At 41.0% G+C, this 15,722-nt stretch overlaps 1 protein-coding gene across 2 annotated transcripts in view; it reads right to left on the bottom strand.

Moving 5' to 3' along the window:
• LOC140725005 (uncharacterized) overlaps positions 1-15,722 on the bottom strand; it is a 111,912-nt gene that overhangs the window by 74,592 nt on the left and 21,598 nt on the right. The window contains exons 3-5 of one of the 2 annotated variants that reach the window (XM_073039923.1): positions 13,906-14,172; positions 13,112-13,384; positions 6,848-7,072 (exon numbers count right to left, since the gene is read on the bottom strand). In XM_073039923.1, coding sequence (XP_072896024.1) covers positions 6,848-7,072; positions 13,112-13,384; positions 13,906-14,172 — 765 coding nt within the window. The remainder of the gene's footprint in view (positions 1-6,847; positions 7,073-13,111; positions 13,385-13,905; positions 14,173-15,722) is intronic. The other variant, XM_073039925.1, reaches the window with a different exon arrangement.

Below are 15,722 nucleotides of genomic sequence, written 5' to 3' on the forward strand. Positions count from 1 at the left end.
TATGTACCTTCTATGACAACAAATTTTGTGCAGCAAAATTCCACAGCAAAAGCATAAATTAACCTACAGTGAAGGAGGAGATGCTGAAGGTTTGTGAGTCAGGGGTGAAAGGATTGGAAAACATTGGTGCTGCCTTTGAGACAGTGTTGAAAGGAAGCAATATTAGGAAACAGCTTGTTCTGGTTTTTGTGGGGTAATAAAGCAAACTGCCCATTCTCCCTGAAGGGTGTAGTTACCAGCAAAACCAAGGCCACCAGCTTCATCACCACTGTCTCACTGGTTCTGCTGTGCTGAGCCTGCCTGTAGATTGAACGGAAGACATCGTTGTTTCTCTTGCCTTTAATCTTCAGGTGGTAGGGAGAGGAACAGTTGCTGAGTAAGGCTTTAGTTTCCAGCAAATTACTCGGCCCTGTTTCTCACTAATATGCATGTTGTATAAACCATGTCATTTTAAATGAAATTATGATAATGGGTTCATGTTGGAATGCTGAATCCGAATGTTTTGCTCATTTAAAACTCGTTTGGGTATTTGGAGGTCTGGAAGGCGAAGCCTGGTCTCTGGAGACTGAAGGCCCAGAGGCCTGTCCTGGGATTCAAGGACTGTCCTTGTGGGAGGGAAGTGGAAGAAAGGGACTTGCTTTACTCTTGTTGTTTTGCTGTGTTCTCCATGGTTCTGCCGAGCACCGTGGGCACACAGATAGTGTGGCGACACCAGTGGGCTGCCTCCAGTATGCCCAAAGGTTGCATTGGTTGTTAATGCAAACAACACATTTCATTGTATGTTTTGATTACATGTGATAAATAAATTAATCTGAATCTGTGCCTAATAATCTGTGTTGATGATGTTTGAGTATAAATACTGGCAGAGGAGTAGAAAGAATAGACCTGTTCTATAATAGAGTGCCATGCACTCACATCAAAAATGGAATGTCTCTGACAGTGTGGCACTCCTTTTATAATGGCTTTTCTGTACTCAAACTTCTGGAATGAGGCTTGACTTTTTTTTTACTTAAACAGCAGCTAAGGGAATCCGAATGTTTTGGCATGAATAGTTGGCCCTGAAGTTTACACCCATTTCTTGCATGAAAGAAATAAGTACAGTAATTTCATCCCAAATGAGTCCCCTGCTGATGGTTTATTACTTAAATTAAAAACAAGTTATGAGAACACAGGTAAATCTCTGGATGATATAGGACTGTGTAACTATGCAGTATCTGTCAACAAGTTAATAGCCTCAGGAAAAAGAAATCTGGAATTGAACTGATTTACAGTTCCCTATAAATTATTGACCTAACTCCCTCCGTTTTTTCAAACATGACTGCCCTGGAGGTAACAGTTTGGAATTCTTATTTTATAATAATAATTTGGTAAGATTCCCCACAATGGATGTGTGAATATCCATGATTTGTCAGAAAAGCTAGTAAAAGGTTTCTGTTCTCGCTATTCTTTTGCACGATTTACCTATAATTTATAGTAATTTATTTTTATGTCTTGCCCTGTATTGCTGCCACAAAACAGCACATCTCATGGCACATGTCAGTGAAAGTAAACATAATTCTGATTCTGATTCATTGTAAGATTTTGCAATGGGTAGTCACTAATTGTGCGGGCCAAATTAATGACATGAATGGTCACAAAGATGTCAATTTGTAACTATGTTTATATACATTATAGTGGCAAATTTGTGCAGCCACATTAGTAACCAAATATAGTTACATAGTTACTGTCTATTACAGGGGAATGAGGAAACATAAAGTGCAACTGAATTCAGCAAGAGATCCAGCTAACTACATCACTGATTAACATCTGCTTTTATATCTTTCATTACACCTTTTATGCTGCAGACAAGAATATTCAAACCTTCTGATAACTTCTTTGTTAATGTCGAGCTGGCAAGAGAATTTCAATGTCAGACTGCAAAACAATATGTCACTGTGATAAAAAGGGATTAATTTGATGGCCAACATAAACCTGCCACAAATTCTTTCTCGTCCAAGTGATCAACAGCTTGAGCTGGTGCCTGGAAGCTATGGAGTGTCTGATCCTGCGTCCTCAGGGGGATTGTCCTCCTAGGACATGCTTTCTGTGATGAATTAATGGGGGAAAGAGATGCAAGGAATGTTGCCCAGGAGACAAGAGCAAAAAGCAGCAGTAGCAACTCTACCACTCACTGACGTTCTGTCTTGATGGTTCCAGAAAAGATGGTGAATATTTAATCTCATTCAGCTCAGCACAATTGAAATGCGTGTGAGGACTTTAGCTGGTCTTTGATTGTATAATTTGGCATTTAAATAGAAGTACGTAAATGTACCATCACGATTAATAAAACTAACGTGGAAGGAGCTCAGAGAGGACCCCACCACATGGGAAGTCTTTGATAGTTCTGTACTTTGTGTGAAATCGGTGGCCCAGGGTAACATATTTCAGAATTAATGATTCATCCAGATTTTTAGCACAAGTACAGGCATGTATGGGATTGGAATTGACATTGTGAGGTCACCCAACTGTTTGTTTCCGTTCAGAATCAGAGTCAGGTTTATTGTCATTGACACTGGCTGTGAAATACGTTGTTCTGTTGCAGTGCTGGCATAACAAGTTACTATGTTGCAATCAATCAAAAACAAACAAATAGTGCAAATGAGGAATAGGAAGTGATTCATGGGGTTATGCATTCACGGGCCATTCAGGAATCTCATGGCAGAGGGGATGAAGCTGTTTCTGAAACGTTGAGTGTTTCAGGATACTTAACAGAAGAATTGATTTTTTTCTTAATTGTTACACTAGCCATGGGTTTTCTAGATTTAGGTGTGGAGTCAGAATCATAGAGCACTACAGCACAGAAACAGACCCTCTGCCCATCTAGTAGGCTAAGTCCTAACCTATTCAACTTTCCTTATCACTCAAGTCTTGTCGACAACCTTGTAGATTTCCTCTGAACTTCTTCAATCTTAATGATATCTTTCCCCTAGGTAGGTGGCCAGAACTGCACACAATATTCCAAATTTGGTCTCATCAGCATCTTCTTCAGCTTCAAAATAACATCCCAACTCCAGTACTCAATAATTTGATTCTTGAAGGCCAACGTGTCAAAAGCTCTCTTAATTACACTATCTATCTTTGACACCACTTTCAAAAACTTATAGATCAGTATTCCCAGAACCTGTGTTCTACCACTCTCCTCAGTGCCCTACTGTTCACTGTGAATGTCCTATCCTGGTTTGTCCTCCCAAAGTTCAACATCTTAAACTTATCTGCATCACATTTTGTCTGCCAGTTTTAAGTCCATCGTTCCAGTTGGCCCAGATTGCACTGCAAGATTTGATAGCCTTCCTCTCTGTTCACTATGCTCCCAACTTGCTGTCATCTCTAGATTTGTTGATCCAGTTTACCACATTATTTTCCAAATCTCTAATATAGACAACAAACAACAACAGTCCAAGCACCGCTCCCTGTGGCAACCATCTACTACTACTCTCTACCTTCTCCCTCTAAGACAATATTGAATCCAATTTACTATTTCATCCTGAATGTAAAGTGGCTGAACTTTCCGGACCAGCACACCACGTGGAATTTTGTGAAAGGTTGTTAAAGTCATGTAGACAACATCCACTGCTTTTATTTCATAAACTTTCCTGGTAACCTGCTCTGTAAACTCTCTAAGATTGGTTGGACATGACCTACCATGCACTAAGCCGTGTTGACTGTCCCTAATCAGGCCCTGTCTATCCAAATACTGATACATTCTGTCCCTTAAAATACGCCCAACTTATAAAAATTCACAGAAGGTTCCCATTTTGGCAGGTCTGTCTATGTTGGTTACAGAATAAACCTTCTGCATCCTATTCTCCTGTCTCAGAGCAGAACCTCCATTCTTTTTCAGCCTTTTCAAGTATTGAGGCCTGGATAAACCATTTACCCTTATTTTCTGTCCAAAAATAGAGTCCTTAACCCAAGACAGCAATGACCACCAATGAGTTCTGATGAACTGTAAAAAATGTCAATCGCTACTAGAATTCTCAATTATGTTCTATCGTCTGCATGTTAGTTTCTATTATGCTGATGCTTAGCCATTGTGTCAAAGTGAATTAGATGTACTGCACTGTGAATTATGATCTCAGTGATCTAGATGTCCTATTAGATGAAGTGCAGTGCTTTAAACAAACTTATGACATAGGATTTCATACCTTGTTTACCTATATTGATGTGGGCAGAACTGATTATCTTGGCTTTGAGCTTGTAACTTCTTCAGTTAAACAGCCTTCATACAAAGAGTTCATACTTAACGTCTTCTGGAGATCTGTCTGCATTGCTGAAATTATATGTCTCACCTTTTAAGGTTCAAAGGTTCATTTATTATCAAAGTATACAACTCTGAAATTCTTCCTCTCTGGACAGCCACAAAACCAAGAAAGAAAAGAACGGCAGCACAGTCATCAACGTCCAAAATCCCCCCTCCCAGCGCTGTGGTGAACTAGATATACCTGTCTGACTGCTCCTGTGGCTCCTCCCACAGACCCTGCTGCTCTCCCTCATTTTCCCCAGGATGTAGTGCTGTTTATTCTTCCAGTCAATAAAAGCCGATATCTCACTTCCTAAGTCTCAGCGTGAGTTATTGATGGTGCATCAATTTTATTGACTGGAAGAATAAACAGCACTACATCCTGGGGAAAATGAGGGAGAGCAGCAGGGTCTGTGGGAGGAGCCACAGGAGCAGTCAGACAGGTATATCTAGTTCACCACATTCCAGCGCAAAACAAACGAAGGAAAATGGAACAGGCACATCAACCCCACCCCCCCAACACCCAAACCCCCTCCCCCACACACAAAAAAACAAGAAAGATCAAGTGAAAAACACAGAATATAAAATAAACTATAAGACTGAGAAAAGGGCGTAATCCAAGTCCATGTCCAGAATGCAGAAAACCTGGGTAACATTCTGCAGGCACAGCAGCAGCCTCTCCCCTCTCTGGCACAGAGCAATCCCCCAGCGATCAAACAGCAGTCTCCCCTCTCTGGCACAGAGCAATCCCCCAGCGATCAAACAGCAGTCTCCCCTCTCTGGCACAGAGCAATCCCCCAGCGATCAAACAGCAGTCTCCCCTCTCCAGCAGCAGAACAATCCCATCGATGATCAAAAGGCAGTCTCCCATGTCCCATAGCAGAGCGATCTCCCAGCGATCCAAAAGCAGTCTCCCCTCTCTGGTGGCAGAGCGATCCCCCAGCGATCCAAAAGCAGTCTCCCCTCTCTGGTGGCAGAGCGATCCCCCAGCGATCCAAAAGCAGTCTCCCCTCTCTGGTAGCAGAGTGATCCCCCAGTGATCCAAAAGCAGTCTCCCCTCTCTGGTGGCAGAGTGATCCCCCAGCGATCCAAAAGCAGTCTCCCCTCTTTGGTGGCAGAGTGATCCCCCAGCGATCCAAAAGCAGTCTCCCCTCTCTGGTGGCAGAGTGATCCCCCAGTGATCCAAAAGCAGTCTCCCCTCTTTGGTGGCAGAGTGATCCCCCAGTGATCCAAAAGCAGTCTCCCCTCTCTGGTGGCAGAGTGATCCCCCAGTGATCCAAAAGCAGTCTCCCCCTCTTTGGTAGCAGAGTGATCCCCCAGCGATCCAAAAGCAGTCTCCCCTCTCTGGTGGCAGAGTGATCCCCCAGCGATCCAAAAGCAGTCTCCCCTCTCTGGTAGCAGAGTGATCCCCCAGCGATCCAAAAGCAGTCTCCCCTCTCTGGTGGCAGAGTGATCCCCCAGTGATCCAAAAGCAGTCTCCCCTCTTTGGTAGCAGAGTGATCCCCCAGCGATCCAAAAGCAGTCTCCCCTCTCTGGTGGCAGAGTGATCCCCCAGCAATCAAACAGCAGGCAGCCAGCGCTCACCTTTTGCATTCGCCTTGATGTTTCAAACTCCCTTGTCACTTTAATCGGTGCATAATGGAAGCTTCAATCGGTGAAATGGAGTCGACAATCGGCTTGTGCCCCATCCTGCAGCCTTCTCACATGTGCTCGCTGCCTCTGTCTCCCAGAATCCTCTCAGACTACAGAGTGCTGAAACACCCAAACGATCTCCAAACTGCAAATCGCAGGCTCCAACAGTTCCAGAATCACATTCAAGATGAAAAACAAATGTAAAAGGTGCAACTTTTCAAAATGATGCATCACTTTATTTGCCTCCAAACTATATACGTGCACGTGATTGTGTGCATGTGTACAAGTCATAACCATTCTTCAAAGTTGCTTCAAGGTGCAGACTCCAACGTCCAAAACCTAGAAGTGCATTTCTTTCAGCTTTCCATTCATTACAGCATGGCCTCTCAAGTCATGATTGATTACTGTACAATACTCGAATTGCCTCCCAGCAGAAATAACAATTGTACACTTGGATTCAGACTACAAAACACAAGCACAGATATTGTAATGTAGAGGTAGGTCCAACCATAGAATGTGACAACCACAATGTAGGTGTCCTCAAATAAGTCATGTTACCGTAAAGTTTCAATCTTTTTGCCTATTCCCACTACTTACCCATAAAAATTGAAGGCAGTCAATTTCTTCCTATCAACATAACATTAAAATAGAAGGTACCAAATAGATCAAAATACCTCATTATGCACTATATTAGTGCATGACCTAAAAAATGGTACAGGCCCATGCCATCCAAACTCACATGATTTTGTAGATTAAAATGGTCAAATCAATATTCATTTAGATTTAAATTACACTTTTTTAATGTTCTGTATATCTTCTGTATGTCAGGAAATGCATTGTAATTGCCTGCTGTTCAACTGCAGATCATCAGCCTGCTGTAAAATGTTTAGTAATAGCATTTGAATAGCTACTCACAATAAAGTTATATTTTCTTACCAAGAATGTTAGTACCTTGGTCATGCTGGTTCCATTCGAAGGAATCCGGAAGTCGATATGACATCTCCATCATTTTGGTCAAGTTTTTGTTGCCCCTTATGGAACCTCCAGGTGTTATATACGACAGTGAAGGTACCTCGGTATCATAATCCATACTGTCCTCATCTATATCAATGTCTTCATCTTCATCCTCATCATCTTCCTCATCTTCATTATCGTCTTCCTCTACAAAATGGATAAAGAAATGTAAAAGGCAATTCAACCAGCATTGAAGCATTATTTAAAATGGATGTGAACTGGTACTTTCAGAGTAAAATCCTTTTTTAAATGAGCATTAAATCTCAACTTTTTTATCCATATCTTCTATGATTATTATCCAACTACAGCCCATGTGACAAATATCAGGGCCAGTATGTCAATTTTTCCCCAGATATTACACCTAATAAAACTACAGTGCATTTGATCAGTTATACTCATAAGATCATGGACTACAAGACATTTAGAAGCATAATTAAGTCCTGCCTTCTGCTTGTAACCCTTAACAATCAAGAACTTCCCAATTTCTGCCTTAAATATACCCAGTTACTTGGCCTCCACAGCTTTCTTTGGCAATGAATTCCACAGGTTCACCAACCACTGGCTGAAGAAATTCCTCCTCATGTCAGTTTTAAGGTTGCATTGCCTTATTCTGAGGCTATGTCCTTAGATTCTGGACTCTCCTACTAATAGAATCATCCTTTCCACATCCACTCTAACCAGGCCTTTTGATGAGATCCCCCTCATTATTCCGAACCCCACTGTGTACAGGTCCAGAGTCACCAAACGCTCTTCACATGTTAAGCCTTTCAATCTAGGATCATTGTTGTGAACCTCCTCTGGGCTAGCACATCAACTGTAGTGATGATTAAGATTTTGCAAGTTGATTCATGGTGGTTTGCGAATTAGGCTTCTGTACCACAAGCCCAATGGTAACTGTGAAAAGATGGCATGGCCGGGATGATGGGGATCTTTGATGATGGATGTTGCCTTCTTGACGCAGTGCCTCCTGTCAACACTGCTGAGTGAGGGGAGGATTATGCCCGTGGTGTATTGGGCAGAGTCCACTGGTCTCTGCAGCTTCTTACATTCCTGCATCTTCAGATTGCCACACCAGACCATGATGCAACTGGTCAGGATACTTTCAACAGTACATCTGTGTAAATCTGCTAGAGTGTTTGGTGACAAGCTGAACCTCCCTAACCAACTAAAAAATTAGTGATGCTGGTGAGTTTGCCTCATAATTGCACGGGTCCAGGACAGTTCATCCAATATGTTAACACCTAGGAATGTAAAGCTGCTGACTCTCTGCACCATCCATCCCTTAAAGTAGACAAGCACATGTTCATCCTCCTTCCCCTTCCTGGATAAAGACCAACTCTGTAGTTTTGATGACATTGAGATTTTGATGTCATTTTGATGACATTATGATTGCTGTTCAGCACCATTCCACAGGTTAATCATGATCTGAAGTCAGTGTCTTTGCTGAGACATTTATACTCTGCCTCCAAAATGCATTTCATTGATTGAACTTGGAGCATGGTGGAACTGTGACGTTGTGGTCGTAACAGAGACTTGGTTGAGAGAGGGTCAGGAATGGATGCTTAATAAGGGTTTTGGTGTTTTAGAAAAGGAGGTAAAAAGGAGAGAGTTGGCCTATTATTCAAGGAGAGCACCACAGCTGGCCTCAGAGGGGACATAATAGACAACTCATCAACAGAGTCTGTATGGGTGAAGCCCAAAAATAAAAGTGCAATCCCTCTGATAGGATTATACTACAACCTTCCAATAACCACTGGGACACTGAGGAACAGATATGCAGACAGATTAGGGAAAAGTATCGTTGTTGTAGTAGGTGACTTCAACTTCCCTAACGTAGACTGGGTTATGCAGGGCAGAATTTGTTAGGTGAATCTAGGAGGATTTAATAAATCAATATGTAAATAGTCCAACAAGACGAGGGGCAAACTGGGCTAGGTGTTGGGTAATGAGCCTAGCCAGGATACTGACTACTTGCGGCTCTGAAAACTTGTGCAAACAACTGATGGGGGGTATTCCAGGACATTTTCAACCTCTCACTGCTATGGTTGGAAGTTCCCATAGCTTCAAAAAGGCACCAATTATACCAAATGCGGATTGGTGATAATACCTCCTCCTCACTGACAATCGACACTGGCGCACCTCAGGGGAGTGTGCTTAGCCCACTGATCTATACCCATGATTGTGTGGCTAGGTATAGCTCAAACACCATCTATAAATTTGCTGATGATCAAATCATTGTTGGTAGAGATGAGAGAGCATACAGGAGCAAGATGTACCAGCTAGTTGAGTGGTGTTGCAGCAACAACCTTGCATTCAGTGTCAGTAAGACAAAAGAGCTAATTGCTAGGAAATACTAGGCACTGCATTGAATTTCAAAACCATAAGACTGAAAAGTAGTTTGATTCGAATAAGAGCAAGGTTTATGGAAAGAACGACAATGGGCAAGAAAATGTTTTAATTAGTGTGGCAAAAGGAAAAATATATTAACAAACAAGGGGAAATGACAGAAAGAAAATGAAGAACCATTTTCTTATAAAGCTATCATAATGAACAGGAATAGAAAGATAGTGAGATACATAAACAGGACTCTGCTGAGGAAATGGTAAAGCCTTTAGTGGAGACGGGGATAAAAGGAAAAAAATATTATTTTAAAATGTCAATGGCAATAAAAATAAGATAATGAGACCAGAACTGGTCACCACAAAGATAGGTGAGGCAGGAATGAAGCGAAACAGCATAGAAAGCATGAAGAGGCAACATAATATCCTAAATGCCCAAGTGGAAGAACAAAAAAAATGAGGAATTCATTTAAACAGAGTAGCAGAAAACAAAATGGAGAATGTTTCCACTTTTACTCTTCATTTTATTTTTGTTGCTTTAGTATGATTACCCTATACATTCTAATTCCATAATGTTAATTTAAAAGGCAATCAGTTAGTGCATTTAGCAATCTACTGAAGTATAAATTAAAACCCAACCTGAACCAGAGCAGAGCCCAAAGACACACAATCCTTCAGAAGCCTGACTCAAACTGACACAAATTCCAGTTCACTCAGCCTCAAGTAGCATACCAAGGCTGCAGAGCGAAGAGCTGTCACTGGGGCTCAGAGCTTCGTAGATTCACTAGCTTCCGAAGGACTTTGCTCCGGGCATTGAATTTGGGGCCTTTCCTTGCACATAACTGCCTGGCTCAGGGCCTGCCCCTGCCTCAGCTCCCATATTCTCTCCTGATTCACCACAGTACAGAGCACCCACTCCACAATAAATCATGTGCATTGTTTTCCTGCAGTGAACAACAGAGAATTTGTTTATTGATAACACCGCGTGGCTTCATCTGATCCCGAACTACGCACTGTAGCTGGACTTGGGTAGGGTAGCCAGGCTCTAGAGTAATTATCTCCTTTGTTCTTTTGTTTGTAATGGTAAATGTTTCTAGAATTTTGTAACTCACCAAAGCATTTGAGAAACAGTTGAAGATTATTTCGAATTCCCAATCTCAAAATAAATGGTATGCAGTCATAAAGTAAGGGTATTAGAGGATCGAGAAGAGAAGAAAGACATTAATAGAGAGAGATGTATCTTTAGAATTCTGCAGCCAGAAGATTACACAGGGCCACTCTTTGCTTACATTCAAAATAGTGATCAATGTTTCCTGAATACTGGTGCAATCAAGGGGTAGGGGACAGGGCAGGAAAATGCTACATTGATTAAAAACCAGATGGTGTGGTGAGGATATTTGAAGGGATGTGGTCTATTCTTGCTCCTCATTCTTATGCTCTTCACCAAGTGTTTTCCACCCCGCCAACCTCTCCTGCCCCTCCAGCTTTGAAGATTGTTGTGTGTAAACAATTCACAGTGCTAGAAGCAGGATTATCTCTGGTCATCACTGACTAGGCTCCAAGTGGTTCCCATTCAGGCCCTCATTTATTTACCTCAGAGTAGAGATTTGTTTGGAGACCTGGTCAACAAAATCAATGATGTTGAGGTTGAGGTCAAGTTCCTAGGAGTAAATATCACCAATAGATTGCCCTGGTCCAGCCACAGTGATACCAAGAAAGCTCACCAGTGAAATACCAAGAAAGATACCAAGTGCCAAGAAAGCTCACCAGTGCCTCAACTTCCTCAGGAGTCCAAAGAAATTTGGCTTGTCACCATCAACGCACACCATGGTTTATCAATGCACCATAGAAAGCATCCTATTTGGATGCATCAAGGCTTGGTATGGCCATTAATACACACATGAACACAAGAAATTACACTGAATTGTGGACAGAGCTCAGCTCATCAGGGAAACCAGCCTGTCCGCCATGCCCATACTTCTGTCAATACTGCCCAGCCTGTCCGCCATGCCCATACTTCTGTCAATACTGCCCAGCCTGTCACACTGCCTCAGGAAAGCAGAGGCTCCATAATCAAAGGCTCCACACTCCCTGGACCTTCTCTCGTCTCCCCTCTTCCTTCAGGCATGTACCATTAGGTTCAAGGACAGTTTGTACTGGCTGTTATAAGATCATTAAATAGATCCCTAGTACCAGGGCAGTGACTAGTGGGATATCGCAAGGCTCAGTGCTGGGACCCCAGTTGTTTACAATATATATTAATGATTTAGACGAGGGAATTAAATGCAGCATCTCCAAGTTTGTGGATGACACAAAGCTGGGTGGCGGTGTTAGCTGTGAGGAGGATGCTAAGAGGATGCAGGGTGACTTGGATAGGTTAGGTGAGTGGGCAAATTCATGGCAGATGCAATTTAATGTGGATAAATGTAAGGTTATCCACTTTGGTTGCAAGAACAGGAAAACAGATTATTATCTGAACGGTGGCTGATTAGGAAAAGGGGAGATGCAACAAGACCTGGGTGTCATTGTACACCAGTCATTGAAGGTGGGCATGCAGGTACAGCAGGCGGTGAAAAAGGCAAATGGTATGTTGGCATTCATAGCAAAAGGATTTGAGTACAGGAGCAGGGAGGTTCTACTGCAGTTGTACAAGGCCTTGGTGAGACCGCACCTAGAGTATTGTGTGCAGTTTTGGTCCCCTAATCTGAGGAAAGACATTCTTGCCATAGAGGGAGTACAAAGAAGGTTCACCAGATTGATTCCTAGGATGGCAGGGCTTTCATATGAAGAAAGACTGGATCGACTAGGCTTATACCCACTGGAATTTAGAAGATTGAGGGGGTATCTTATTGAAACGTATAACATTCTAAAGGGATTGGACAGGCTAGATTGTTTCCGATGTTGGGGAAGTCCAGAACAAGGGGTCACAGTTTAAGGATAAAGGGGAAACCTTTTAGGACCGAGATGAGGAGAAACTTCTTCACACAGAGAGTGGTGAATCTGTGGAATTCTCTGCCACAGGAAACAGTTGAGGCCGGTTCATTGGCTATATTTAAGAGGAAGTTAGATATGGCCCTTGTGGCTAAAGGGATCGGGGGTATGGAGAGAAAGCAGGTACAGGGTTCTGAGTTGGATGATCAGCCATGGTCATACTGAATGGCGGTGCAGGCTCGAAGGGCCGAAGGGCCTACTCCTGCACCTATTTTCTGTGTTTCTATATTTCTATGATAAGACGGACTGCTAACCTCACAATCTATCTCATTATGTCCTTGCACTTTATTATTTACTTGTACTGCACTTTCTCTGTAGATGTCACGCTCTATTCTGCATTGTTCTTGTGTATTAGCTCAATGCACTGACCTGTATGAAATGTATGTAAGCAAAGCTTCTCACTATATCTCGGTACAGGTGACATTAATAAACCAATTCCCATTCCAAAATCAGTGATTGGTGCCTCAGAATCCAGGATGTACAAGGACAGAGATGACAGAAGAGTAGATAGAAGGAGACTGTGAGTTGGAGAGCTCCAAGAAAATGGCTAGATGATAATAATAATAATAATAAAGAGACAAACAAAAAACAATTGACAAGACATGAAAAGCATATGAAACTAATGGTTTGATGGATTACAGGATGATACAAATCCATTTTGATTCAGGGAATTAACTATGAATGAAACAGGACAAGTGGCAACAGTTGAATTGGCGAACCAGTCAGCTCATAGACTTATAAGATGCTGGAAAAGAAAAAATGAACGTATAAAGTGGAACAAAATTCAGAATGTGCAGCTAAGGTTTGCATGTATGGTAAAGTTAAACCCATCCATTGGCAAAGTTAGTTATCATACCTTCTGACTCTGCTGTGTCCAGCATGTATGTTGCTGGTTCTGAGTGTCTTATAGATGGTGATGTAGTTACTCCTGAATTTGATAGAATGTTATCTCTTAATACAGGTGGTGGTGAAATTGAAGATGTAGTTATCATTACTCCCATTGGTTTTGTGACAGATGTTAGCAATGTTGCATGACTTGTTTCAATGCTTGATCCAGCTGTAGTGGCAGATATATTTTCTCTCAAATCTACTGATTCCTGTTGCAGTAATGCGGTTGCACTTGCCCCTGCTATAAATACAAAATAACTTGTTTTGATATCACAATATAAATTAGCATGACATTAGACAAGGTAATAACAAACAAATTACCAATGAATTATAAATATATTGAATTAAAATGGTCAATGTATCAGGCATAATGAAATTCCAGGCAGGTTTATTATAACTGAAGATTAAGCAATACAGTTTGTACAATATACACAACTATGCAGGTTGACTATGTACCAAACTGTAGTGAGTGCATTGATTTGGGCACACTAAATTAAGGCATGAAGCACATTAGAGTAAATAGTTCACAGGGAAGAACTAATAGACTGGAGAGTAAAATTCTTAATTTTCATAATTACTCTATTCTTAAATTTAAACAGAACATTATTCCAACTGCTGAAAAGACATTTTGATTATATTTTATTAATCAGCACATAATCCTTTGTATTCTGCCTGATTGAATATATGTTCATGTTTTCAATATTTTAAACTATTATTCCCTCAATTGATGCTACAAGTACTGCATCATGAAAATATTTGTACCTTCTGATTCAAGTTCCTCTTCTGAGTTTGATGGTGGAACAGTGACTCCCACAGATGGCCCAGATGTTGTTAGGATTAACTGCAATGTTTTATCTGTAGAATCAGAAGCTCCTGCAGAAGTTTTCTTAGCTTTTCTTGATATGGTTTGCAGTGCAGTGGTTCCTGCTGTAATTGCCTGGGTTATCTTTGTACCTGGTGTTACAGCATGCTGCAGCATCAGTTCTGCAGGAGTTATAGATGGCATTTCTTTTGTCGAGTCTGTGGTTACTGTTATGATAAAAGAAAATCATTCTATCTGAAATGGCTTAACATAAAATTTATGTTCAAAATACATAAAGCCTTACACTATCTCGGAAAACCTGGCCTCAAAACCACATTCCAAATGAAATGTGCAAAAATAACAAATTGAGAGAGATTATTCCACAAATTTGTTAATAAAAATTTTACAAATATAGGCAAATAAGATAGCCTCCAAGAAGCTTTCAGAAACTTGTACACAATATAGTAATTTCCTTTTTCTATTGCAATTTAGTGAGTATTGCAAACAGTCCCCAAGTGTGCAGTGTAAAAGCAGCACTACATAGATAAAAAAAAAGCTCTTCACTCCCAAGCCTTGCAAAGAATAAAGAACATTACAACTACGGACAGAACACACACCACTGAAGAAAGTATTTTTAAATGCTCATTGCTATGCAAAGATCGACAGAAACAACATTTATACTGCAATTTTCTACTTATTGCCACATGGATCTCTGGTGGCTTCACAGAAACCTGCATCTGAAGCACAGTAGAAGGCAGCATGTTATAGTTTAGAAATTCAATTCCATCACATGATTGAAAACTGGCTTCCCCCAGTCAAAATGAGTCTCATTCCATCACTCAGGTAATTCAGTCAGGAGTTTCTTGGCATATGTCACCCTAAATGTCATGGTGTAATTTCCACCAGTTGTATGTGAGATGATTGACATTAGTACCCATGAAGCAAGCTGGACACACATTAATTCAGGAAACACAATTAAAATATATACTGTATATACACACTATAGAACAGGTACAAACTGGTTAAAAGAAAGGTACCTGCAAGTGCCTCGGGGAAAAAAATGAATAATTTAAGTCGTTCCCCACAAGGAGAAGTGGTTTGGGCATTTGTAACTGGGGCTGCCATTTTGTTCCCCACTGTCTGTCATCTAATTGACATTATTTTCCATGGATGCTTGATCGGAGTAATAAATAAAGCTGAAACTAACACTGCAAGATTGTCAGGGAGACATTCTATTTGCCAGTAATAAATAGTGCAAGCACTGCAGTGATTCAAAGATATGAATGAAATTAAGAACATAAAAGACATGTTGTAATCCCCAAAGGAATGAAAGGATGTGAAATTAAAAGGCGGTGCACAGAGGGCACAAAGATTAGAGATACTAAACACAACCAAAGGAATAATCAGAGAGATTGTTAGATACTTGACAATGAAAAATTAATTCTCATTTAAAGCTCAGATTTCTGTTGAACTTGCTGCAGTAAAATACTTAATTTCAATGGTGATTGCAAACTCAAAAAAGGACTGTAATTAATGAAAAAAAAAATGTCTCAGTGCACCTTAAAAACAATGTATGCTGAAGGGCCGGTTCTGTGCTCTGAGAATTGGATCAAAGAAAACCAAGTTCAAGTTTATCATCATCGACATACATACCAAGAATATAAATTTCATGAAAATTAGCTTTTTGAGGCAGTACCACAGTGCATGACAAATGTACAGTAAGTTAACATAAATTAACAAACTATACAAATGTCACAGAACAAGTTTAGCACAATGA

The sequence above is a fragment of the Hemitrygon akajei genome, chromosome 3, assembly GCF_048418815.1.
Source record: "Hemitrygon akajei chromosome 3, sHemAka1.3, whole genome shotgun sequence".
Lineage (NCBI taxonomy): Eukaryota > Metazoa > Chordata > Chondrichthyes > Myliobatiformes > Dasyatidae > Hemitrygon > Hemitrygon akajei.